This window comes from Gracilinanus agilis, chromosome 3, assembly GCF_016433145.1.
Source record: "Gracilinanus agilis isolate LMUSP501 chromosome 3, AgileGrace, whole genome shotgun sequence".
NCBI lineage: Eukaryota > Metazoa > Chordata > Mammalia > Didelphimorphia > Didelphidae > Gracilinanus > Gracilinanus agilis.
The window spans coordinates 27,426,633-27,452,801 of NC_058132.1; the positions used below are offsets into that span (position 1 = coordinate 27,426,633).

The following is a 26,169-nucleotide window of genomic DNA, read 5'->3' on the forward strand; positions in this document are numbered from 1 at the left end:
CAGGCCCAATCACCTCGGTGTTAGCCTCCGAAGTGTGCTTCTGTTAGCTCCCAAAGTTTAGCAGAAGAGAAGGCCTGTGGGAGAATGTCATTCTGGGTTTCTGGGTGTGGGCATGCATGGGGGAAGGAATCCTGGGAGCTCAGGGATCCTGGCTGTAGGGAGGAGGACGTCTCAGGGAGGTATGGGCTCAGGCTTCCCCTTCCCTGTTTGGGGGAGGAAGGCATCGGGCAGACTTGGGGCTCCAGCCTTCTAGTGACTCCTTGGACCCTTCCAGAAATACGACGCTGAACTCTACCGCATGGCCATGCCATGTCTGTGTGCCATCGCGGGGGCCCTGCCCCCAGACTATGTCGATGCCTCCTACTCCTCCAAGGCAGAGAAAAAAGCCACTGTGGATGCAGAGGGCAACTTTGACCCCCGGCCCGTGGAGACACTCAAGTGAGACCCCATGAGGAGGAGGAGGAGGAGGAAGAGGGGAGGACCAGGCCTGGGAGTTTGGGGGCATAGCTCTGGGAACCCCCCTCCAAGTCCCAGCCCATTTAGCATTGCCTTCTCACCCTCAGTGTGATCATACCTGAGAAACTCGACTCCTTTATCAACAAATTTGCAGAATACACACACGAGAAGTGGGCATTCGACAAGGTACTGGCACCAGGTTTTCTCCAGCCACGAGAAGCCCCCAGATGTTCCTACACTCTCCCCCAAGCACTTCCTTCACATCCCCTCTCTGGGGCCCCTCGGATCTGACTTTCAGGGGCTCCTTCAGGTCTTCCCGTCCCAGACTCCTTCTCTCCTGGGGCCCCAAACACAGGGGAAGAAATCAAAGATCTCTCGGAGACGTCCATCCAAACGACTTTCCCCTCCAGTGTGCTCCCTGATCTCTCCCTCAAGCCCCCTCCTGAGCCCCTGCCCTCTAGTCTTCAGTGTCATGCCTTCCGGTGGATGGGGTAGGGGTGACGTTTGTTCTCCACCTATAGATTCAGAACAACTGGTCATTTGGGGAAAACATAGATGAAGAGCTGAAGACCCACCACATGCTTCGGCCCTACAAGACCTTCTCAGAAAAGGTGCCTAACTCCCTACCCCCATCTTCGGCTTGGACCCCAGGCCTGGCCTTGACCCTGACTCCTGTTTACTCCTCTTAAGGATAATTCTAATTCCCATATTCGGACACCTCTCTCCCAATAATGCCAAGCATGAACTCAAACCTCCAAACCTCACCCCCTATTTTGGGGCATCTCCCTGGAGTGGTCCTTTGCCCATAGAACATGACTGGGAACTACCACTCCCAAGACTGGGTCCTCAAATCCTCTATTTCACTTGTCCCAGGTTCCCAAGAAACCAGCTTTCTCCATTCTAGCTCCAGATACCTGCAGTCTCTGACCAAAGGCCTGTCATTCCCAGGTCTCCTCTGGTCTGAGAACAGCATGTCTCTGTTTTTCTATGGTTTCCAGGGTTCTCTACTATTCATAAGGACAGGAATGCAAGTGGAAGGCTAATGGTAGGAATAACAGACTGGGGAGGAGAAGGCAGAAACCAGAGGATCATAAATTTAGAGATGGAAGGGAATTTGGAGATCATCTAATCCAATCCCTCTCCCCACCTTTTAAAAAGGAGAAAATCGAGGCAGAGGAAAGCGAAATCATTTACCTACGGTCATATAGGTAGTAGAAGGGTGAAGGTTCAGATCCAGGTCCTCTTGTACCAATTTCAATATTCTTTCTACTACCTTGACCCTGATTTACAATTAATGGTTAAGGTATAGACTGTCCTCACACTCAGATCTTCTCCCAGGAGACTCCTGGAATGGTCAAGGAGCTGGATCTGTTCTTTCTAAGCCCCTCCGTTGGGTTCTTCGCTCACCCATTTCTTCTTGCTATTTGAGAAAACCAACCAACTTGCCTTTGTTGTATCCTTATGCCTATGGATCTCCCTCTCCCACCACCAGGTAGTCCCTATCTTAGTCTATTGATTACGTGCCTTCTTCCTCTTTAACCCCCACCCTACACCAGGACAAGGAGATTTACCGGTGGCCTATCAAGGAGTCACTGAAGGCTATGATTGCCTGGGAGTGGACTGTGGAAAAAGCCCGTGAGGGTGAGGAAGAAAAGGGAGAGAAGAAGACCAAGACCCGCAAGATCTCCCAGAATGCCCCGGTATGGGAAGAAGAGAGCTGGGAAAGGGGGACCCTAGAAATCACTAACCCATCCTTCCCTGCTCCTGAGTGTCCCCTCTTCCTTTTTCAGGCCACCTATGACCCCAGAGAGGGGTATAATCCCCAGCCTCCAGACCTCAGCTGTGTCACCCTGTCCCGGGAACTGCAGGTGAGGCATCTGAAGTCCCTTCCCAATACTCCCATCTGATTCTGGCTGCACCTCTCCTCCCTCTGTGACCTCTGACTGTAAGGGGGGAGACAAGGTGGGGCCAGGCCTATGCCTTTGAAGTCAGGACCTGCCTGGGCAGTTTCTGAAACTGAAGCTTCCCCATCCCATCTTCCTCTAGGCCATGGCTGAACAACTGGCTGAGAACTACCATAATACATGGGGGAGGAAGAAGAAGCAGGAATTAGAGGCCAAGGGTGAGGCCCAACTCTGGGGCTCCTTCCCCCACTCGTCCCTATTTTGGGAATCCCCAGAGCCTCCAGCTTGAGAATCTCCAATCCTGGGGACCCCCACACTCCCTGGGCTAGTCCTACTCACCCCAGATTACCCCTAGATAGGAGGGACACCTACTGGTCCTCCTCATCCAGCTCTGGTGACCACCAACACCAGGGGTTGCCCAAACCTAAGCCCCCCTCAGCTCTCCTCTCCCCAGTCCTTTCTGCTCCATGTCTTTGGGCTGAGCACCATCACCCCACAGGTGGAGGTACCCACCCTCTCTTGGTCCCTTATGACACACTGACCGCCAAGGAGAAGGCTCGAGACCGAGAGAAGGCCCAGGAACTGCTCAAGTTTCTACAGATGAATGGCTATGCAGTGACTCGGTGCGTGCTTAAGGTTGGGAGGTGGGGGGGGACCAGGTGGACAGCCTAGGGAGAAGAGAGGCTGGAGGAGACCCTCGCTGACCTTTGCCCTACTCTGCTCTGACCTTCCAGGGGGTTGAAGGACATGGAGCTGGACACATCTTCCATTGAGAAGAGATTTGCTTTTGGGTTCCTCCAGCAGCTACTCCGATGGATGGATATCTCACAGGAATTTATTGCTCACCTGGGTGAGACCCCTGCCTTGCAATTTTCTTTTTCCCAAGGCATCTACACAGAGAGAAATAGAGAGAGAGAGAAGGAGAAGGAGGAGGTCGGGTGGAGAACTGGCCTCTAGAACCTTCTATGTCCCTGAGAAATCTCCATATACCCAGATCCCAAAGATCACTGTCCACCCAAAGATCTCCTCAAGAACTTCCTCTCAGAGACTGCCCAATTTCCCTCTTCTTTCCCACCTCCTAAAACCTCCCCCTCCCCCTACAGAGGCTGTGGTGAGCAGTGGACGGGTAGAGAAGTCTCCCCATGAGCAAGAGATAAAGTTCTTTGCCAAGGTAGGTGGTCGGGGCTCGACCAGGTCTAGAATTAAGGAAGGGGACAAACAGTTGGGGCTAGATCTGGAGTTCTGTCCGGGCTCCTTCCTTCTCACTTTTCTTTCTCCTCTCTCCACCAGATCCTACTGCCTCTCATCAACCAGTATTTCAACAATCACTGCCTCTACTTCCTATCCACACCAGCCAAGGTCCTAGGCAGTGGCGGCCATGCCTCTAACAAGGAGAAGGAGATGATCACCAGGTATGTGGTGGTGGTGGGTGCCCCGTAACCCTGATCCCTCAGCCTGGCCACCTCCTAGCCTCACACTCCTGAAGAAAAATCCTGGCCCCACACCCTATCTCCTGCATCCCAGGATGCCCTGACTTCCTCTCCAGTCCCTGGCTTTGGGTATTCCTAAGGGGCCCCGAGACCCATCTGGCCCTTCTGGGTTTCTTTGAGGGACCAACCTCTCAGCCTTTGAGGGAGCAACTCTTCGTGTCCCGAGTGCCAGGAGTTAACCCCTTCTTCTCTCCACACCCCCTCCACTTATCCTTCTGTCCCTTCATTTCCTGTCCCTCTCTGCGTTTGTCTCCCATCCCATATCCCCTTCCCCAAACCATCCTCTCCTCTTTTTCTGTCTCTTTCTCTTCCCCTCCCTCTTTCTCTCTGTGTCTCCATCTTCTCATCCTCTTGTCCCTCCTCCTCCACCCTTTTGTCTTTCATCTTTCTACCCCTTTACTCCCTCGTCCCTTCCATCTCTCTGATTCCCTTTATCTCCTACTTTCCTCTGCCCTGTCTTGCATACTCCTCATCTTCTCTCTCCCCTTATCCCTTCTCTCCTTCCATCCTCCTCCTATATCTCATCCCTTCTATCTTGTCCCTTACTCCGTGTCCTTCTCCCAATCTTCCTTCTCTTCCTGACCCCCCACCCCATTTCCCTCCTTTCTCCCACTCTCCCTCCATCCCCGTATGCCCTCATTCCTGTCCCTCCATTCCTCTGTCCCCCGTTTCACTCTATCCCTTTCTCTAGCCTGTTCTGTAAACTCGCCGCTCTGGTCCGGCACCGAGTCTCTCTCTTTGGTAAGAATTCCTCCCTTCGGCACCTTCCTTCCCACCATAAGCCTTCCGTCCTCGCTCCCTAACCAAGCTCCTGTCATCCTCTCATCCCCCCACCCCCCACCGGGGCCCATGTTCCACTTGGGGATGGAGGACCGGGGAGGTATGTGTGGGGGCGTCGGTGTTGGGGTGGGCAAGAGAGCTACGGCCTCCCCATCCTGCTTCCTCTCCCCTCTAGGGACGGATGCTCCAGCTGTCGTCAACTGCTTACACATCCTGGCCCGGTCACTAGATGCCAGGTGAGACCTCCCGACCTGGACACCCCCTCCCCACCCCAGCAATGGCCCACAGAGACCCTCTCCAAGCCAGCCCAGCGTCCCTCCATCCCTCTGCCCATCGGCCAGCACTCCCTCCGAAGTGATCCTGTCCAACCCTGCCCAGGGAGCCCTTCTGCAGAGTCCCAGACAAGCCGCCGTCCAGCTTCTGCCCCCCTCGCCGTCGGGAAGTCCGCCCCAACCTCAGGCCTAAAGCCATCTCCTTGGAGCCTCTCCTGGCGGCTCCTGATCAGAGCGGGGCATACACGAGAGAGCTCCTCCTTCTTGTCTGTCACTGGCCTCCACACACGTAAAGAGGCTTATTCTGTTCACGCACACACTCTCTCACACACACACACACACACATAGGCACACACACACAGACACACTCTCACACACATTCACATACAGACACACTCACTCACACATAGACACACTCACTCACACACTCTCTCACACACACATAGACACACTCACACTCTCACCCACATACACACACTCACACACATACACATACATTCACATACTCTCACACACTCACACACATAGACACACACACATTCTCAGACACTCACACACACACACATAGACACACTCTCTCTCACACACTCACATATACTCATACACACTCTCACACACACACACTCACTCACACATAGACACACTCACACATATACACACTCTCACACACATTCACATACTCACACACACACACTCACACACATACTCTCAAACACTCACACACACATTCTCAGACACTCACACACACACTCTCACACACACACACTCACATATACTCATACACACTCTCACACACACACTCTCACACACATAGACACACTCACTCACACATACACACTCTCACACACATTCACATACTCACACACACACTCTCACACATACTCTCAAACACTCACACACACATTCTCAGACACTCACACACACACACACACACACACACACACACACACACACACACACACACACACACATCCTAACCAAGTCTTTCCTACTTCAGGCCAAACGTCCCAAGTTCCTTCGAGCAATCCTTATATGGTGAGGTTGAGATTCCTCTCAGCATCCTGGCTGCTGCCTCTGGCCTCTTTCCAAAGTATGAAACAGCCTTGCTAAAATGCACCAGACCGAGTGGGCTGCGTACTGCCCTGCAGATGTGGCCTGGCCAAGGCCACGTCCCAAAGGACCACTGCTTCCTGTGTTCTGGACACGAATCCCCTCTCGAAGGGGCCTCAGATCACGTTAGCCTGGTGGCGGTTTCCTGCTTTTTCTTCCTGCTAAGCCAGCAGCCTGCTCAGACCTCGGGGTCTTTTCATGAGAATTGGGATGTAATAGAGTCAAAAGAAAGGGCAGCTCGGTGGTGCAGTGAAGAGTGTCAGGCCTGGAGTTAACGAGACCTGAGTTCAAATCTAGCCTTACATACTTCCTAGCTGTGTGACCCTGCGCAAGCCGATTCACCTCGTTTGCCTCTGTTTCCTCATCTGTAAAATGAATTGGAGAAGGAAATGGCAAATCATACTTTCACTTCTGTCTTAGAATCAATACTGTGTATCGGTTCCAAGTCTGAAGAGCAATAAGGGCTACACAAGGGGGAGTCAAGTGACTTGCCCACAGTCACGCAGCTAGGAAGTGTCTGAGGTCACATTTGAACACAGAACCTCCCATCTCTGAGGCTGGCTCTCCATCCACTGAGCCACTCGGCTGCCTCTGGGGTAGATTTTTAAAATATGCGTTTATTCATTCATTTGAAAATAACAATAACAATCCAATGTATGATGACATAAATAATATTGGGAGGTTTTTTCACAAAAAAATTTTTTGTGGAAACAAAGAAATCTATTTTTGAGAAGAATGGGATCATTTTATATCTTATTGCAAATCTCTTTAAAGAGATTTGAAAGGGAAGAGGCATCAACGCAAGGGGCTCCCCAGGAACAGGATTTAAAGTAACGGGATTTCAAAGCTTTGCCCTTCATGGAAGACAGCTGGATCCTCATATTGGCTTCAGCAGTCAATCTGTGCAATGGGTTGCTTTAGTTGAAGTCTCTGAAGAGGGAGGATATTGGAAGAGGCCTGGCAGGCTGACTGAGTGCTTTGCAAATATTATCTCATCTGAAGAAAACTCAGCCTCATCCAGTCAGCAGAAGGAGGAATTTTAATAAGCAAATGACATCAGAGTATTGTTATGGAAATTGTTGACTTTGAGGACTCCCTGAAAGAGTCTGGATCACACTTTGAGAGCCTTTGAACTAGCCGACTGAGGCCAGGAGGTGGCACAGCGGTTAGTTAGGGTTCTGGGTTTGGAGGCAGGGGAACCTGAGTTCAAATCTTACTTATTATTAGCTGGGTGGCTGTGGGCAAGTCTTTTCACGTCCACTTGCCTTGGTTTCCTCATCTGTAAAATGGGGGGTTGGACTCAATGGTCTCTAAGTTCCCCCTGGGGCCCCTGGGTCTTTCTCCATCTCCCCTGAGCCCTTCCATGTTCCCCCAGGACCGTGATGAAGTCGGGCCCCGAGATCGTGAAGGCTGGCCTCCGATCATTCTTTGAGAGTGCTTCGGAGGACATTGAAAAGATGGTGGAGAACCTGCGACTGGGCAAGGTGTCCCAAGCCCGGACCCAGGTCAAGGGTGTCGGCCAGAACCTCACCTACACCACCGTGGCCCTCCTCCCCGTCCTCACCACCCTCTTCCAGCACATCGCCCAGCACCAGTTTGGAGATGATGTCATCTGTAAGGGGAGCCCCAGGAGGGCCCCTGGGGGGTTGAGTGGAGCAGTTCTGGGCCCTCCCTGGAGGAGAGGGGCAGGCTGGGAACAGAAGACCCCCCCCCCACTGCCAAACCCTAGCCAGGGATTCTCTGAGCAGGGGCTGAGGATGGGGCTCACACTAGGCAGGCGGTGGAGCCCTACACGATGGGGAGGGCTGGGAATTAGAGAAGAGCATTCCAAGGAAGGAGAAGAGAAGAGAGACCTGGATTCTGACTGCTAATGGTAATATGGTACAAAAGAGCACTGACTACAGAGCCAAAGGCCCTGGGTTCAAATCCTGAATCTACCACTTCCTATCTAGGTGATCTTGGGCAAGTCACTTAACCTCATGAGCCTCATGTTCCCTATTTATAAAAGAGGGGGAGGGGTCCCTTCTAGCTCCAGAGCTGGGTCCCATGGCCTCATGGGTCCCTTATAACACTAAATCTATGATCCTATGATCCTTGGTTTGTTATCTAACTTACAGGCCTCTTCCTTTTACTGGGACTCAGTTTCCCTATTTTTAAAATGAGGGGAGTTTGGAGTCGATAATCATAAAATCATGAGATTTTGAGTGGGAAGAGCCCCACACGGCCATTTAACCCAGCCCCCTCATTTTACAGATAAGGATCCTAGGGGCAAGAGAGTAGGAACCCATAAGCAGTAAGCAAATGACAGTGGTAGGTTTTGAGTTTTTCTTTTTTTTAATTTTAAACCCTTAACTTCTGTGTATTGACTTATAGGTGAAAGATTGGTAAGGGTAGGCAATGGGGGTCAAGTGACTTGCCCAGGGTCACACAGCTGGGAAGTGTCTGAGGCCGGGTTTGAACCTAGGACCTCCTGTCTCTAGGCCTGGCTCTCAATCCACTGAGCTACCCAGCTGCCCCTGACAGTGGTAGGTTTTGAACTCAGTTCCTCTGACTCCAGCAATGTTCTTGCTGTTGTATCATCACACTACTCCCCTCATTTTCGAGGGGGATGATGAGGCCCAGAGGAGGACTTGAACTCTGGTCCTCAGACTCTTTCTCCTGGCCTGTAGGCCATGCTCCCCAGTGCCTTTAAGTCCCTAAAGTCCAGTTCAGAGGTCCAACTGTTCTCAAAGGATTCGATGGGAAGGAAAGGAAGCCGGGGGGCTCTCTGACCTTTGGCCTTCCCACACAGTGGATGACGTCCAGGTCTCCTGTTACCGCACGCTTTGCAGTATCTACTCTCTGGGAACCACCAAGAATTCCTACGTGGAGAAGTAAGGAGGGCCTGGGAAGGGCACAGAAGGTGGGGGAGGGAGGGGTCCCTAGAGAAAGGGGTGACGTGGGGGCAGGACTTGGGAGCACTTTGGAGGAGAAGGGCGGAAGGTTTCATGGAAGGGGAAGTGGGGAGCCTCATGGGTGGAGAGGGGCCAAGGACCCGGGAATCTGACCTTAGCCTCACCCCCCAGGCTGCGTCCGGCCCTTGGAGAATGCCTTGCCCGTCTGGCAGCTGCCATGCCAGTTGCCTTCCTCGAGCCTCAGCTGAATGAATTCAATGTCTGCTCCGTCTATACCACCAAGTCTCCCAGGGAACGTGCTAGTGAGTTTTGGGGAGCACCTCCAAGTTCTAGCTATACAAGGGGGAGGCGGCCTTTAGAAAATCCCAGATTGGGGGTGGGAATCGCTCCGGGAAGAAGGGGATTTAGAGTCCCCTGAGTGAGGAGGGGAACACTACTAACTTCGAGACTTGATAGGATCAGGGCAGCGGCTCATGGGGTAGGTTTGGGAATCGGCTACTTTGGAGGAGCTGCATTAGACGTGGAGGAAGTGATGATTCCAGAAGCATCCGTCTGGGTTGCCCGTGGATACCCTTAATTCTGGGGATTTGAGTGAGCTCGTCATCCATTAAGATATCAAGGAGGCAGTTAGGTGGCTCAGTGGATTGAGAGTCAGGACAGGAGGTCCTGGGTTCAAATCTGGCCTCAGACACTTCCCAGCTGTGTGGCCCTGGGCAAGTCACTTGACCCCCATTGCCCACCCTTAGCACTCTTCCATCTAGGAGCCAATACACAGAAGTTAAGGGTTTAAAAAAAATTTTTTTAATTAAAAAAAAAAGATATCAAGGAGGCAGCTGGGTGGCTCAGTGGATAGAGAATCAGGCCTAGAGATAGGAGGTTCTGGGTTCAAATGTGGCCTCAGACACTTCCTAACTGGGTGACCCTGGGTAAGTCACTTAACTCCTATTGCCTAGCCCTTACCACTCTTCTGCCTTGGAACCCATTTGGTTCTAAGTACTGATTCTAAGATGGAAGGTAAGGGTTAAAAAAAATTAAAATACCCAAAAATATTCCTATTAAAGTTGTCCCAAAGTGGAGTGGGTTAGCTTGGGAGGCAGAGAGCTCCCCGACACTGGAGGTTTTAAGCTGAGCCTGAGGGACCGTGATAGGCAGGTCGTATTTTCAGGATCCCCAAGTCCCTTTTGACAGTCTGTGACTTGGGGAGCCCCCTGAGTTGGTCTCCTATCCTTCCACAGTCCTGGGCCTCCCAAGCTCTGTGGAGGAGATGTGCCCAGATATCCCAGACCTGAAGCAGCTGATGGCGGAGATCGGGGGCCTGGCCGAGTCAGGCGCCCGCTACACGGAGATGCCCCACGTCATCGAGGTCACGCTGCCGATGCTTTGTAACTATCTGCCCCGATGGTGGGAGCGGGGCCCTGAGGTTCCCACCTCCCAGCCCCCAGGGGGCCCCCCACCCTGCACGGCTGTCACCTCGGACCACCTCAACTCCCTCCTGGGGAATATCCTCCGGATCATTGTCAACAACCTGGGCATCGACGAGGCCTCGTGGATGAAGCGTCTAGCAGGTGTGTGAGCGGGTAGAAAGTGCTTGGGCATGGGGGGGGGGAGCGGGGGAAGAAAGGCCAAGTCCATGGGGGGCTCTCGGTGTGCCCGGGATCCCTAGAGAGCAGAGGTGGGCCCCGTTTTCCTCCTGGCTTCAGGAGGGGGCAGAGTCCCTGGGGAGCCACATTTTGGAGCAGGGATGCCCAGAGTTTGGCAGAAGGGGAAGTCGGGACTCCAGCTTCCCAGGGATGGTTGTTTCTAGCTGGAGTCTGAGGTTGAAGGCTCTCAGGGGAGGAATCTACCCAAGAGGCTGGAGGGTGAGAATTGGGAGTCCCCAAAGAATAGTGTCGGAGACAGAGGGGGTCCCCAAGAGAGTTTGGTGATGGGCGGCAGGGTTCTCTGGTTCTGGCCCTTAAATACCTGTGTGGCTTTAGGCAAATCCGTTTCTCTGGGCCCCTGGGGAATGGGGGATGGAAGGGGGGGGTCTCTGAGGTGCCCCCTCCCCCAGCTTTATCCCAGAAGGGACGCGAAGTGGCGGGAGGGCTCCCGCAGGCTAGGGCCGAGCTCGTGTGCGTGCGTGGGAGGCCCCCCCCCGGGATGGGTGCTCACCCCGTTCCCCCCGCGTGCCCCCAGTGTTTGCCCAGCCCATCGTGAGCCGCGCCCGGCCGGAATTGCTCCGGTCTCATTTCATCCCCACTGTGGGCCGGCTGCGGAAACGGGCCGGGAAGGTGGTGGCCGAAGAAGAACAGCTGCGTCTGGAGGCCAAGGCTGAGGCTGAGGAGGGAGAACTCTTGGTGCGGGATGAATTCTCGGTGCTCTGCAGGGACCTCTACGCGCTCTACCCCCTGCTCATCCGCTACGTGGACAACAACCGGTCAGCCCCGCCCCCTTCCTCAAGCCCCGCCCCCGTCCTCCAGCTCCGCCCTCACGTGGTGGCATCCAGGCATCTTGCTCCCTCTTCAACTCTGGGTCCCATTCACTGTCCTTCTGTAGTGCCTGTATAAGAAATGCGTGTGGGTGGACTAATTCTATGGGCTTCTCAGACAACCGTGTGTCCCCACCTGGCCAATATGCCTCTTTCATCCACTTGGTCTTTCCTGTGTGGATGGCAAGGTTGATGGCATACAGGCAAGAAGCATTTATTAAGCATTTATTGTGTCAGGCTCTTTGTAAGTAAAAAGAGAGTTCCTGCCCTGAAAGAACTTAAATTCTTTTTTTTTTTTTTTTTATCAATTACTTTTTTTTTTCAGTTACGTGTAGAAACAATTTTTGGCAATTGTTTTCTGACATTTCAGCATTCAGATCCTTTTCCTCCCTCTCTTCCCCCCACCTCCCCGAGGCAGTAAATAATCTGAATATAATAGAAGTTATACCAGGGCTTTCGTGCAATACATATTTCTGTACTGAAGAATGTGTTCATAAATACATCCTTTTGGCTCAGTGGTATACGGGGAAGAGGTTGGTGTCTAATAAGAATTGGGAAATTCTAATAAGAATCAGGAGAGGAATAAGCGTTTCTATGGCACCTACACTGTGCTAAGCACGTTACAAATATTGTCTCATTTGATCTTCACGAGAGTTTGGTGAGGTAGGTGCTATTATATCCATTTTGCAGTTGAGGAAATTGAGGCAATCAGGAGTGACTTGAGGAGGAGACGGTAAACCACTCCAGTGTCTTTGCCAAGTAAACCCCATGGACAGACAGCATTGGTATACTACAGTCCAGGGGGTCAGAAAGAGTCTGATGTGACTCAATGTCTAAAGGACTACAACTGTGTGCCAGGCACTGTGCTAAGTAAGCATGAGACTACAATGAAAGACAAAGGTCAGTCCCTACCCTCGAGGCGTTTACAGTCCGATGAGAGAGACTACTACATGCAGCATAAATTGGAGATAATGAACAGAGGGATGGGGAAAGGCTTCCTATAGAAGCCTGGGGTTTTAGCTGAAACTGGAAGGAAACCAGGCAGTGGAGATGAAGAGGGAGAGCATTCCAGGCTTGGGGGAATGCCTGGTGCAGAGAGATGGAGCGTCTTGTTCATGGAACAGCCAGAAGGCCAATGTCACTGGATCAGAGAGGACATATCTGAGAATTAGTTGTAAGAAGTCTGGAAAGGTAGGAGGAGGCTAGGTCACAGAGGGCTTTGAATGCCAACCAAAACATTTTGGATTTGGTCCTGGACGTGATAGGGAGCCACTGAAGATTATGGAGTAGAGGAGTGATATGCTCTGTTCTTTTTTTTTGTTTGTTTGTTTTTTTGTTTTTAAACCCTTAACTTCTGTGTATTAGCTCATAGGTGGAAGAGTGGTAAGGGTGGGCAATAGGGGGTCAAGTGACTTGCCCAGGGTCACACAGCTGGGAAGGGTCTGAGGCCGGATTTGAACCTAGGACCTTCCGTCTCTAGGCCTGGCTCTCAATCCACTGAGCTACCCAGCTGCCCCCTGTATGACCTGTTCTTAATGAAGTCTTGGTGGCTGTTCTTCCCTAGGTGCTAGATATCCCAGAAGTCAAAGCCCAGCTCCCTGTACATTTCACCCTGTCCCCTTTCTTGTCCTGTCTCCCCATGGCATCGCTCCCATTTTCCACAGCCTTCCAGGGATCATTGACAGTGGCTCAGTAACCAGAGCTGACATTTTTTTCAGTGGCCTAGAATATAGCTTATGTGAGCCTGGAGATTAGGATTCACCTCAGGTGCCCAGGTACTCCCTTCCAGCAAGACTCCTTCTAGCTCGAAACTTCCAATAATCCTTGTAGGTAGTGCCAGGTACCACCCTGACTGAACTCTAACTGTTATAAATCACCGCTTAACTTAACATTGCCTCCTCCTGATGGCCCTTCCCGCCCAGACACCAAACCTCTTCCCCCTACACCACCGAGCCAATAGGATGCATTTATGTACACGTGTGAGTCATAGATCAAATAGCCGGCCTGGGTGGCCGGGCATCTAACTCAGGACGTTAAGGTAATCAAAGTAAAAATAGCCTCCCAACTCATGCTGGGCATTTTCTTAGAATCAAAAGCCTTCCAGTTCTTAGCTAGGCAGAAGGCCACCTCAGCTAAAATTCCCAAGCCTCTAATCACTTGCCTATTCTAAAGGCTGGGCTCAATTCATTCCAGAGAATTAGCGTTTCAGGTCACCCAAAGGGTACTGGAGAGACAGCTGGTGAGCGTGAGTAGGTCGCACCGTGTTCCCAGCAAAGAATTGTCCGAGACAAACTTCGCAAAGGATATCCTGCCTGAGATCGACAGCCGGAAGAGAAGTGGGGATTATTAGAGAACACGGAGGGCTCTTGAGTGATGAGGAAGTCCAGAGACCTAGAGGGGAGCATCCGTTAGGCACCCAGCCTATTGGGCACCTTGCTTAGGGCATGGAAGAGAGTCTCTCACTCACTCGGCAAGGCATGGATGGTCATGATATTCAGTCACCACTAGAGGGAGTAGCTCCACTGATGTGATCACAGATCCACTGGCTTCCATGTTTCAAAGGACTGAAGGATGGGGCCTTCCTTATCTAAGAAAAGTGATTTCCTTGCTTCCTGAGGGCCCCTCCCAATGGACAAACCCCCCCAAAAAAGGCTTTGAAGCATGAGTCAGTGTGGAAAATGCCTTTGGATGGAATGCTAAGAATTCTTTCCTGAGGAGCCTTTGAATGACTTGTGTATTCGTTCATTTATTGTTGACTTAAAATAGGGCCAATGCTAGGCTTCAGCTTTTTTATTTTAATTTAAAAAAATTTTTTTTTCATTAACATCTTTTTAAAATGTTCCATTCTTTACCCGAATATATCTCCTCCCCCTCCTCCCCCAGCAGCCATCCCCTGCAATGGAGATTGTAAAAGAAAGGGAGGGAAAAGTAGTTCAGTAAAACTAAACAACATGTCGACTATTTCTGACGGTTTAATGTGCTATTCCACACCTAGAGTCCCCCACCTCTGTGAAGAAGGGAGGGAGGTAACACCAGCTTTTTTAGCAGGAGGCCAACCTGGCGTGATTCTCCCCCCTTCCTCTCCCCTCTCTCAATAAATGCCTTAAAATGATGGTGTCCTTTACCGCCCCGGTGACTGCTATCTTATCATCCCAGGCCTCAGTTTCCCTGTCTGTCAAATGAATCAGTCCTTTGTTCTTGTCCAACCTCCTCTCCCTCCACACTCTCCTCTCCTCACCCCTCTAATTCTCTGCCTCGTCACCCTCCTGCAGAGCCCACTGGCTAACGGAGCCCAATCCTGATGCAGAAGAACTCTTCAGAATGATAGCAGAAATCTTCATCTACTGGTCAAAATCTCATGTAAGCATGTCCCCCATCCCCCAGCCTACCCACTCCTTGACACTGTCCTGAAACTCCAGAGGGGGAGTAACTGTGGTAGAGTAGAATCACAAGTCCTGAGTTCAAATCTTGGCTCCCTCACTGTCCCAAGGTGACCTTAACCAAGTCTGTTTCCTTCTTGGGTTCTCAATCTTTTTTTTTTAACCCTTAACTTCTGTGTATTGGCTCCTAGGTGGAAGAGTGGTAAGGGTGGGCAATAGGGGGTCAGGTGACTTGCCCAGGGTCACACAGCTGGGACGTGTCTGAGGCCGGATTTGAACCTAGGACCTCCCGTCTCTAGGCCTGACTCTCAATCCACTGAGCTACCCCTTGGGTTCTCAATCTTGAAAAGGAATGCGTTAGGCTAGCTGACCCCTAAGGACCCTTCCAGCCCTGTCGCTCTCTGTACAGGCTTCTGCCACTGAGATTCGAAGACCTTTGGTCACTCTGCCCAATTTCTTTCCCACCCACAGAACTTCAAGAGAGAGGAACAGAACTTCGTGGTACAGAATGAAATCAATAACATGTCCTTCCTGACAGCAGATAGCAAGAGCAAGATGGCCAAGGTAGGAAGAAGGGAATGGGAGGGGGGCCAGTCACTTCCTCTCCCTGCCCTTCCCAGCCTCCCCTCCAGCCCAGACCTTCCCATCCCACCCTCCCTCCAGCTCTCCTCAGCTTCTTTCCCCATCACCTTCCCTTGTCTCAGTTCCCTTCCCAGTCAGGCATTTATTAAGTGCCTACTATGTGCCTAGTCCTGTGCTAAGCACCAAGGATACAGTCAAATCAATCCACGGATATTTGTTAAGCACCTACTGTGTGCCAGGCACTGTGCCAAGAAAGGCAAGAACATCAAAGACAAGCAAAAGCAGGGTCTCTCCCCTCAGGGAGCTCATAGTTAAATAGCAGAGATATGCAAATAATTTCATACATATATACAGTGTAAACTCCAGGAAGGCAGCAACAGCAGGGGAGGCTAGGAGAGGCCTCCTACAGAAGATGGGATCTTGAAGGAAGCCAAGGAAACCAAGAGGCAAAAATGAGGACATAGAGTATTCTAGGCTAGTGGATGTCCAGGGCAGAGTCATAGAGTGGGGAGATGGAGTCTTGCATGACGATCAGCAAGAAGGCCACCGTAGCTACATCGTAGGTAAGAGTATGTGAAGAGGTAAAGTGGAAGGTATGAAGGAGCCAGGTTGTGAGGGGCTCACAAGAAAATTTTATATTTGATCCCAGAGGTAATAGGGAGCCAGTGGAGTTTCTTGAGTGAAAGAGAACATGACATGATCAGACTGTTTTAGGGAAATTACTTTAGCAGCTGGAGGAGGAAAAGGGAGAGAATTGAAGCAGGGTTATCAGGTAGAGATGATGAGGGCATAAACTGGGGTTGTGGCTATGTTAGCGAAGAAAGGGGGAATATATGCAAGAGATGCTGGGGGTGGGGGGTTGAGTGAGGAACCAAGGATCTACTGAGGTTTCAAGCCTCAACAGTAATAAGAAAGAGAATAGCTGGGTGGCATAATAGATAGAGTACCAGGCATGGAGAGGGGAGGTACAATGTTCAAATTTAGCCTCAGACACTTTCCTAACTGTATGACCCTGGGCAAGCCCCTTAACCCTGTTTACCTAGACCTTTCCCTTCCGTCTTAGAGTCCTTATGAAGATAGAAAACTAACATTTTTACAAAACAATAATAGGAAAGTTCAGAGAGCGTGTGGAGGAGGCAAGATAATGAATTGTTTTGGGCATGTTGAGTTTTAGATGGGCCATCCAGTTCCAGAGGTTCCATAGAAGTTTGGTGGTGCAAGACTAGAGTTCAAGAAAGAGATGAGAGCTGGATAAATAGATCTGGGAATTATCAGCACAGAGGCCATAGATGAATCCATCATCTGACCAAGAGGGCTTCTCTGGACAGATTTGAACCATCCACGTGGTTGGGTTGGGTGGATGGACCTAAAAAGCCACAGAATGTGGAACATTAGAAAAGAGAGAGAAGTTAGAGAGAAGAAAGTTAGAGCTGAGAAAGGCCTTAGAGTGAAGGCAGATCTGGGAGGAGCCTTTACCACAGTGATGTCAGAGCTGAGAGGGACTTTAGGACATAAAATGTCAGGGCTGAAAGGGATCTTCAGAAACAATTGAAGCTATTCCCCTGCCTCATTTTATAGAGTAGGAAAGATCCAGAAAGGTCCAGAGAGAAGGGACACTTTACCCTTATGGACAGAAGTGAGTCTAGCACCCAAGTCTCCCGGCCCCCAGCAAAGGGGTTTTGTCCCCTCCCAACCCCAGTCTACTATTTTAAGGAGGGGGCCTGGGCAGGGCATGGATCGGAATTCCAAGGGGTAACCATATCTCTGTCTCTGTCTCTGCCCGGATGGAGCAGGCGGGAGATGGACAGGTCAGCACTCCCCCCCCACCCTAAGGGTCTCAAAGCATGGCTGGATGGCTGAATCCCCCAGCCCCAATCCCCTCTGCTCCTATTACGTCTCTATCCCCTAGATTTCTATCTTCTCTGACTTTCTTATTTCCAACACATTCCCTCTCCCAGCTCTACCTTTACCTAGGCTTGGACCTCCTGGCCCCTCATCACCCAATCTCCTGACTCCCCTGTCACCAAACCCCACCCCCTCCTCAGTCTTCCTGGCCCTCAATCCCTTTGTCCTCTAGCTGCCAATCCCCTGGCCCCAACTTTCTCTCCAAATATCCCTCTCCCAGCCTCCCTTGCTTCCCTAAATGCCCCTACCAAGAACCTATTCTTCACTTGGCTTCCTTTTTCTGCCCTCTCTCCCCCTACGGCTTCCCCCGACCATCACTGCCACAACCACCAAAACCCTATCCCTTACTCCTCTTCCCCAAGTCTCTAGCTTCTCGCAATTTGACCTTTTTTTTTTACTTTGTAAAAAAAAAGAAATTCTCTTTGCTACTCTAGAGCATCTGGGTTGGAGAGGAGTGGCTGTTGGGACCTGGAGAATGGAAGGGAGGGGGGCATGTGCATGCTGCCCCACAGAAGGGCAGGCATGGGGGTCAATGCTGGGGGCCTAAAGGCTCCATGCCAGAGCTGGTGTCTTCATGTGTGATCTTGAACATGTCCAGATGTCTCTATCCCCTGCATCTGTTTCCTCTGTATGTGCCACGTTTCTATCTTTCTGTCTCCATCTCTTTCTCTGGGTCTCTTTTTCTCCATATTCACATAGCCCTTTGGTCCACGTTGGTCTTTCCATGTCCTCCTAGGTCTGCATGTCTTATCTATGTATCAACATTGTCTCTTCCATGACTCTGAACTTGGGTCATTCTTAGGGATATGGTCTGGGAAGCCTCAGCTGGACAGCTTGATCTTTCTTGGGTCTGGTTGGTGAGGGAGTTGTGACCTCTTGGGGAACCCTAAACCCAAGAGAACCCAGGGTGTGGAAGGATTGGGGAAAAGGACTCCTGGAAGAGGATCTTAGAGGGAGAAGGATTGGGGGTCCCAGTCTCTAAGATATGTGCGGCCTGCAGTCAGGAGGCTCTGATCAGGAGAGAACGAAGAAGAAACGTCGTGGGGATCGATATTCCGTCCAGACCTCTCTGATAGTGGCTACCCTCAAGAAGATGCTTCCTATTGGGCTGAACATGTGTGCACCCACTGACCAGGACCTCATCGCATTGGCCAAGACTCGTTATGCTCTGGTACCCACCCCTCTTTCTCTGACCCTTCTCACAATTCACTGACCCATGTGACCATTTACTGAACCTTCTGGTCAGTGTCTGACCTATACCTACCTCCTCTGGCCATTCTCTAACCTCTCTGACTCATTGTCCATTCCTTGACCCCTTTAGCCAGTATCTGACCCATCACAGACCTCCGTGACCATTCACTTGCCCTCTGACATATCAGTGACCTCTCTAACCGTTCAATGATCTCTGGCCGATGTCTGATCTTTTCCTGACCCCTCTGGTGCTTCAACCATTCCCTGGACACTCTAGCCATCGGTTGAATGATCTAGCCATTTACTCACCTCCCTGGCTAGTAATTGGCCAATCTTTGACCCCTATGACCATTCTCTGATGCCTCTAACTCTTTTTTCCCATTCCCTGACCCATTTGGACAGTGTCCGACACATCTCTCACCCCCCTGACCATTCCCTGTCCTCTCTGACCAGTATCTAATTAAACTCTGACCCTTTTAGCCAATATTTAACCCCTACACCATCCTTTGATCCCTCTGACCTCGCTGACATTTATTTCACCCATCTCTGACCATTCTTTGACCTTTCTAGCCAGTACTTGACCTCTTTGACCATTTAGTGAGCTCTCTGGCCAATATCTGGCCCATCTGTCACTCCTCTGACTATTCTCTGACCCCTCTGAACATGCTCTGACTCCTGTGTTATTCAATGACCTCTTCTGACCATTCTTTGACTCTTCCCGCTCTCCTATATATACCCTTAGATCCTTGTCCCTATGAAAATATTAGGGGGAGTCAGGGAGCCAAGAGCCTTTCAGCTTGACTTTGCCTCCCTCCAACCATATTTGTCTCCAGAAAGATACAGATGAAGAAGTTCGGGAATATTTGCAGAATAACCTTCACCTTCAGGGAAAGGTATCAGCCCAGTCCTGGAGCTGGAGGTGGGCAGAGGGTGGATACAGCACATCAGGTTAGAGCCAAGACCCATCCCTTAGAAACACTCCATGAATAACTGCTTCTTTTTCCCAGAGTGAAGGTTCTCCATCGCTGCGTTGGCAGATGGCCCTGTACCGGGGGCTACCTGGCCGGGAAGAGGATGCTGATGACCCCGAGAAGATTGTTCGCCGGGTTCAGGAAGTATCGGCAGTGCTTTTCCACCTGGAGCAGGTAGTTGGGAGCTCTGCAGAGGTAGACTTTTTCCTGGGAAGGGGTGAGACCTCAAAGGAGGGAGAACTTTGGTCCCGAAGGACATAGGCCTGAATAAAGGGGGGCCTAAAAAGGATGAGAGAGCACGAATTTCATATGATAATAGACTTATGCCTAGGAGGGACCTCAAAGTCTCCTAGTCCAAGCCCTTCAATATGTAGATGAGGAAATAGAGGCATGGAGAGGGTTGGATCTCCCGATTCTTAGTCCAGTGTTCTTTCCTCTGCCCCATGGATTCTGGGGAGATGGTGAGCCTAGGAGTGTTAGCTCCCTGATCCTTACCTACTCTTCCTACAGACGGAGCACCCCTACAAGTCCAAGAAAGCCGTGTGGCACAAGCTTCTTTCCAAACAGCGTCGTCGGGCGGTTGTGGCTTGTTTCCGCATGACGCCTCTGTACAACCTGCCCCGGTGAGAGGGTCTTGGGGAGAAGGGTGTTGAGGGGAAGTTGGAGAATCCCGAGGAGAGCCGAGGGATCGGAATCCGATAAGAATGGGCTGTTTCCTAATCCTAAACCGATGTTCGATGAACTTAACTTCGAATTCCTACCAGAGCTACTCGATTTTAGCGTCTAGCTGAGCTTTCTTCCGTTTGGGGGAGCCAGGTGATGGGAAATGAGAGCCACGAAGGCACAGGGAAGTTCAAAGGGCAGAAAGGAGGTTAGAATTCTGAGGCAAAGGCAAGGGATTGAACAGGGCTCATCAAAATGGGCTAGGTGTGAGCGGTGGTGGTCGTGCCTGGGCAGTGATGGCGGACTAAAGAAGCTGGCATGGCTAGAGGGTTTCCAGGAGAAAGGCTGGAAGCAGGACGAGGGGAGCTTCTCTAGGACTCCGCTCACCCGCTCCCACCTTCCGCCTTGTCCTGCAGGCATCGTGCAAGCAACATGTTCTTGGAGTCCTACAAAGCATCGTGGATCCTGACCGAGGAACACAGCTTTGAGGACCGAATGATTGATGACCTCTCGGTGAGACGGGGGCCAGTGGGCAGGGCTGGGAGAGGAGAACTCCACCGAGGTAGGGGCGGTCATTTGGCAGCCCTTCCCCAATGTGCCCGTCCCTACTCTCACCCTAAAGAAAGCTGGGGAGGAGGAAGAAGAGGAAGAAGAACAGGAGGAAAAGAAGCCAGACCCTCTGCACCAACTGGTATTGCACTTTAGCCGAACAGCCCTGACGGAGAAGAGGTGAGGCCCGAAGGAGTTTTCTCCTGTTGCCCAGGGAGAACCATAGGGAACCCTAGGGAGACGGCTAGATTACCTGGAGAAGCCCAGCCCCCAAATACCAGAGATCCCCCCCAAGCCCCTGAGGCATCTCTAACACCCTTCTCCTATACCCTAGGGCAGTGATGGGCAAACTTTTTAAAGAGGGGCCAAAGGCAAGGAAATGCTCCTCTGTCAGTCTGGTTCTAAGGCAACTCTTTCCAAGTTTCATTGTATTGTATCCTACTTGTTGTATTCCTCAGATCAGGAATAATGTCTTGTGGCTGGATAGAACATTTCAGGGGGCCACATCTGGCCGGCAGGCTGTAGTTTGCCCATCACTGCTCTAGAGCTATCTCTAATACCCCCCCCAAACACCAATGTCCGCTTTCCCCTTACCCTACTCTGAGCTCCATTTAATTTCTTCCAAAGCCCTTAGGAGACTACCCTCCTTGGTTTATTAAACATCACTCTCCTATATTTTAAGTTCTAGTCAAAATTGCCCACTTGCCTGTTCTTCACACAGCCTCCCATTTCCAGGCCTTTACCTAGGCTGTTCCGCATGCCTAGAATGTACTCTCTTTTCATGTCCACCTATTAGAGTCCTATTAGCTTCTTTAAGATTCCCTCCAGATGCGGCAGCTAGGTGGCTCTGTGGATTGAGAGTGAGGCCTAGAGACAAGAGGAATGGGTTAAAATCTGCCTTTAGACACTTCCTAGCTAGGTGACCCTGGGTAAGTCACTTGACCCCTGTTGCCTTGCCCTTACCACTCTTGTGCCATGGAATGAATATCTAAGACAGAAGATAAAGGTTTAAAAAATTTTAAATGAAAAAAAAAAAAAAGATTCACTCGGATAATAAGGCCTCCCTTTCCAACACCCCCTGCCCATTGCCCTTCCTTCCCCCAAATTACTCAGTATTTACTCTGTACAGATTCTGTGTTTGCTTCTCGGTGTTCATGCTCCCTCAACTCAGCCCAGGTACATTGCAACCTGGCACATCTGCCCCATCTATCGGGGAGACCTCTCCTACTAGGAAGTACCTCCATTCCTCCTCTTCCCCTGGGGAGCTGCCCTCTCTGACCGTCCCCCCAATCCCTTTCCAGCAAACTGGATGAGGACTACCTGTACATGGCCTACGCCGACATCATGGCCAAGGTGAGCCGCCCAGGAATGCCCTTCCCTGGCTCGACCGACAGACCCTTCTTCCCCTCCGGCCTGGCACGGGGCAGCTCCCCCCTGCTCTGGCCTTGGGAAGAGTAGAGGAGGGTCCCTCACCTCCCTCCCCACCCCCTGCGCCCAACGATGCCAGTCTCCCCCTTCTCACGCATTGACTCCTGCCCTGTCCAGAGCTGCCACTTGGAGGAGGGAGAGGAGGCTTCAGAACCTACGGAGGAGGAGGTGGAAGCCTCCTTCGAGGTATGTGGGAGCTGGGGCAGACGGAGGAGGGTCTCCCGGGAGGCAGCTCAGGGAAGGGGACACTGACGCTCTCCGTCCATCTGTCTGTCCTTCTCCAGGAGAAAGAGATGGAAAAGCAGAGACTTCTCTACCAGCAGTCCAGGCTGCACAACCGAGGGGCTGCTGAGATGGTGCTACAGATGATCAGTGCGTGCAAAGGTCCGTTCGCCACTCCGATCTCCCCTCTTCCCTCTGCCCTGGCACCCTGAAGTCTTGGGAACTCACCTCTGACCTCCTCAGTCCATGAACCAGGGCCTCAACAGGGCCTTGGGCCAGCCCTCTGGCAGCCACTGGGGATCCCAAGGCAAAAGTGGGATGGTGGAGAGAGGGCTGGCCTGGAGTCAGGAAAACATGAATTTGAATCCAGCCACAGATACTCGCTGTGTGGCCCTGAGCAAGTCATTTCACCTCTGCCTGCCTCAATTTCCTCACCTGTAAGATGGGCATCCTAATAGCATCTATATCACAAGTTTTGAACATTAAATGAAATAATATTTACCAAACATTTAGCACAGTGCCTGTGACACAGTAGGTGCTTTTAAAATGCTTCTTTCAAGGGCAGCTGGGGGGCCTGGAGTCTGGAGTCTAGAGGTCCTGGGTTCTAATGTGACCTCAGATACTGCCTAGCTGTGTGACCCTGGGCAAGTCACTTCACCCCACTGTTCTTCTGCCTTGAAACCAATACTTAGTGTCAATTCTAAGACAGAAGATGAGGGTTTATTTGTTTTTTAATTTTAAAAAAATGTTAATGCTTCTTTCCTTCCCTCTTTCCTCACACATTTAATCCTTCATGCCCCCATTCATTCTGGCTCCACTCAGCCTTGCCCCTGCCAGTTCTCCTCTGCCCCAGGAGAGTGTGGCCTGGGCACTGAGGGGGTGCTGCCTTCTGGTAGGAGAGCCAGGAGCCATGGTGTCATCCACCCTGAAGCTGGGCATCTCCATCCTCAATGGCGGCAACATAGAGGTCCAGCAGGTATGAGGAGGCCGGGGATGGGCATGCGGAGGGTGGCCCTCACGGGGGGGTCCTCAGGGCAGGGGGTGGGGGGCTGCTCACCAGGGATCTTACAGAGGAGACAGGCTGGACCAGATGCTGTCAGCAGGGCCTTCCCGTTTGTCTGGGACTCCGCGGGCTGCCTGCTTGAGGCCCTTCCTCCTGCTTTTCTGTCTCCTGCAGAAGATGCTAGAATACCTAAAGGACAAGAAGGAGGTGGGCTTCTTCCAGAGCATCCAGGCCCTGATGCAGACGTGCAGGTCTGTCAGCAGCAGAGGCTGGAAGGGGGGATTGACAGAGGGATGGAGAGACAGACAGAGAGCTACAAGGAGCTGGGGCTCCTGGGGGCCAAGCCCGGGCCTCACGTGGGCCCTCTCTGTACCTCCCCGGCTCCAACCAGTGTTCTTGATCTGAATGCCTTTGAGAGGCAGAACAAAGCAGAGGGACTTGGAATGGTGACCGAGGAAGGGACTGGTGAGCCCCCTCCTCATCCCTCTCCTTGGGCCCCCCTCCCCCTTGGGACTCCCCTTCCTATCCCTAATCCTAGAGCCACTTTCCCCTAAGTAACCTCCCCACCCCCATCCTGGGGCTCTAACTACAAGGATACCCCCTCATCCCGGGGAACCCCCTTCCCTAGGACTTCATCTCCCCATAGACCCTCACTCCTCTGGGTACCCCTTCTCCTGGGGCTCTAACTACAAGGACACCCCCTCATCCCGGGGAACCCCCTTCCCTAGGACTTCATCTCCCCACAGGCCCTCACTCCTCTGGGCACCCCTTCTCCCGGGTCTCTCTCCCTGTCCTTCCAAGGGTTCCCCCCCCCGCCCTGGGACTCCCCCTCCTCCCTTTCCCCTATCTGGGTTGCTGTTTTCCCACCCCCATTAATGGGCCTAATACACGTTAATCCCGTTTCCTCTTTGCTGCTGTTGTGATGTGTGGTACTCACCTCTCTCCCTGCCCCTGCCCCCCTCATGGCCTCCTCCTCCACACCACTGTCTCCTCCTGTCCCCGTCACCTCTCCACCACCCCCTGCTCTCCTCTGTCCTCTCTCCCTGACTTCCTGCCCTCCTCTTTCCGTCTCTGTCTCTCCTGGCCCGTTTCTATCTCTGCCTCCATCTCTTCATCTCTGTGGCTGTCGTCCCGTGTTCCTCCCCTCCCGGTGGCTCTGGTCCTCTCCCATCTCGGTCCCTCTCTCCGTCCGTCTCCATGTCCGTCTCTTTCTGTATCTTCTCTCTCCACATTTCTGCCTCTCCCTCTCTCCCCATCTCTTCCCTCCTCCCATCCTGTCCGGCTGCCTCAGTCATCAATCGCCAGAACGGTAATTCCCCTGCCCCGGCCCTGTGTGCCCCCCGCTCTGCTAACCCTCCTTCTCCTCCTGCCTACCCCGGGCCGGGACCAGGGACCAGAGGATAGCCGTCAGGGACTAGCCACGGGGGCCTGGGAAGGGATGGGCCAGGAGGCAGGGCCCAGGGCAGGGTGCCGGGGCAGGCCGGGGGCAGAGGGGTCTTTATTTACTTCAGGGTCTCTGGATCAGCTGGCCCAGGACAGGCAGGGCTGCCCTCCCTGAGCCCCAACTGCTCCGAGCTCCAGACCCTCGGCCGGGTCTCCTCTCCTTCCCGTCACTCGGTTCTCCCGTCTGGGCTGGCTGCCACCGGCCTTCCCTTCGGATCGGGCCCCTTTGCGCCTGCTTTGAATGCCCCATCCAGAATCTGACGTCTTTTTCCTGGGCCCCGTCCTTTTTCCTCCCGTGGCCTGCTGTGGCTGGCAGGCGCCCCGTCCCACTGGCCGCCATCCGCATCCTTCTTCAGCCCGGCTGCGCAGCGATGCCTCTGCCCGTCCCCTCCGGCCCTGGTTCCCTGGGCCCCCTCTGGCCGCCCCCTCAGCCCCGCCAGGTCGGCCCTCCTGACACCCCGGAGCCCGAGCTCGCGGCCCCCCGAAATCCTCCCTCCCGTCACGTCCGAGACCCTGAGCTCCCAGACTTTGACTCCGCCAAGTCACAGCTCTGGGATGTCCCACCGACGTCATGGCGGGACTAGCCAGGCATGAGCGGCCGTCAGCCCCCTCCTCCCCCGCCCGGTCCTGTGTGCTGTGTGCATGGGCTTTGTGCATGCCTGTTCCCCGGGGGGACCCTGCCCCATGGCACGCTGACCCAGCAGGCCCTCCCTCTCTGTCCCAGGAGAAAAAGTGATGGCGGACGACGAGTTCACCCAGGATCTCTTCCGCTTCCTCCAGCTGCTGTGCGAAGGCCACAACAATGGTTTGTACGAGAGAGGAAGAGGAGGGGGAGCACCACCCAGATTCAAGTCCCAGGCCTGCTACCCCATAGGGTCACTGAGCTGGCAGGGCCCGAGTGACCCTGGAAAAGTCATTTTACAAACGCCCTGGGCCTCCCAGCTCTCCGTACTCTGGGAGTCAGAGCTGAGAGCCCCGGCGACAGGTCTTATTAGTTATGTGACCATCCACAAGTCACTTTCCCTTCCAAATCTCTTTATTTGTATAAATAAATAAATATATATGTATATATATACATATAATTTACATTAAATATATTTATATAAATATATATGTTTATAATTTATATAAATATATTTATGTGAATATTTTATATAATCTATAAAAATATATTTATGTAAATATTTATATTTCTAATTTATATAAAATATTTGTGTAAATATTTTATATTTCTAATTTACATAAAATATATTTTATATATATTTATAAATTATATAAATATGTTATTTAAATGAAATATTTTATGTGTAATTTATATAAATATATTTATATTATTTATATAAAATGTTTACATAAAATATATTTGCATATAATTTATATGAAGTATATTTATATGAATAAGAGCAATAATAGTCCCCACTTCCCAAGCCTGTTGTGACAGTGAACTGAGTTGATGCTG

General features: G+C 51.9%; 1 protein-coding gene across 2 annotated transcripts in view; it reads left to right on the top strand.

The window, feature by feature from the left end:
• Positions 1-26,169, top strand: part of RYR1 (ryanodine receptor 1) — a 97,528-nt gene that overhangs the window by 50,417 nt on the left and 20,942 nt on the right. The window contains exons 51-84 of one of the 2 annotated variants that reach the window (XM_044667388.1): positions 275-438; positions 564-642; positions 978-1,067; positions 2,013-2,156; positions 2,247-2,324; positions 2,503-2,578; positions 2,860-2,983; positions 3,095-3,210; positions 3,464-3,531; positions 3,651-3,772; positions 4,542-4,591; positions 4,806-4,866; positions 7,388-7,626; positions 8,804-8,885; positions 9,078-9,208; positions 10,142-10,471; positions 11,082-11,322; positions 14,646-14,733; positions 15,225-15,317; positions 17,129-17,143; positions 18,241-18,411; positions 19,265-19,324; positions 19,439-19,576; positions 19,913-20,025; positions 20,482-20,578; positions 20,688-20,794; positions 21,916-21,967; positions 22,160-22,228; positions 22,327-22,426; positions 23,161-23,240; positions 23,442-23,518; positions 23,659-23,732; positions 24,559-24,576; positions 25,435-25,515. In XM_044667388.1, coding sequence (XP_044523323.1) covers positions 275-438; positions 564-642; positions 978-1,067; positions 2,013-2,156; positions 2,247-2,324; positions 2,503-2,578; positions 2,860-2,983; positions 3,095-3,210; positions 3,464-3,531; positions 3,651-3,772; positions 4,542-4,591; positions 4,806-4,866; positions 7,388-7,626; positions 8,804-8,885; positions 9,078-9,208; positions 10,142-10,471; positions 11,082-11,322; positions 14,646-14,733; positions 15,225-15,317; positions 17,129-17,143; positions 18,241-18,411; positions 19,265-19,324; positions 19,439-19,576; positions 19,913-20,025; positions 20,482-20,578; positions 20,688-20,794; positions 21,916-21,967; positions 22,160-22,228; positions 22,327-22,426; positions 23,161-23,240; positions 23,442-23,518; positions 23,659-23,732; positions 24,559-24,576; positions 25,435-25,515 — 3,628 coding nt within the window. The remainder of the gene's footprint in view (positions 1-274; positions 439-563; positions 643-977; positions 1,068-2,012; positions 2,157-2,246; positions 2,325-2,502; positions 2,579-2,859; positions 2,984-3,094; positions 3,211-3,463; positions 3,532-3,650; positions 3,773-4,541; positions 4,592-4,805; positions 4,867-7,387; positions 7,627-8,803; positions 8,886-9,077; positions 9,209-10,141; positions 10,472-11,081; positions 11,323-14,645; positions 14,734-15,224; positions 15,318-17,128; positions 17,144-18,240; positions 18,412-19,264; positions 19,325-19,438; positions 19,577-19,912; positions 20,026-20,481; positions 20,579-20,687; positions 20,795-21,915; positions 21,968-22,159; positions 22,229-22,326; positions 22,427-23,160; positions 23,241-23,441; positions 23,519-23,658; positions 23,733-24,558; positions 24,577-25,434; positions 25,516-26,169) is intronic. The other variant, XM_044667389.1, reaches the window with a different exon arrangement.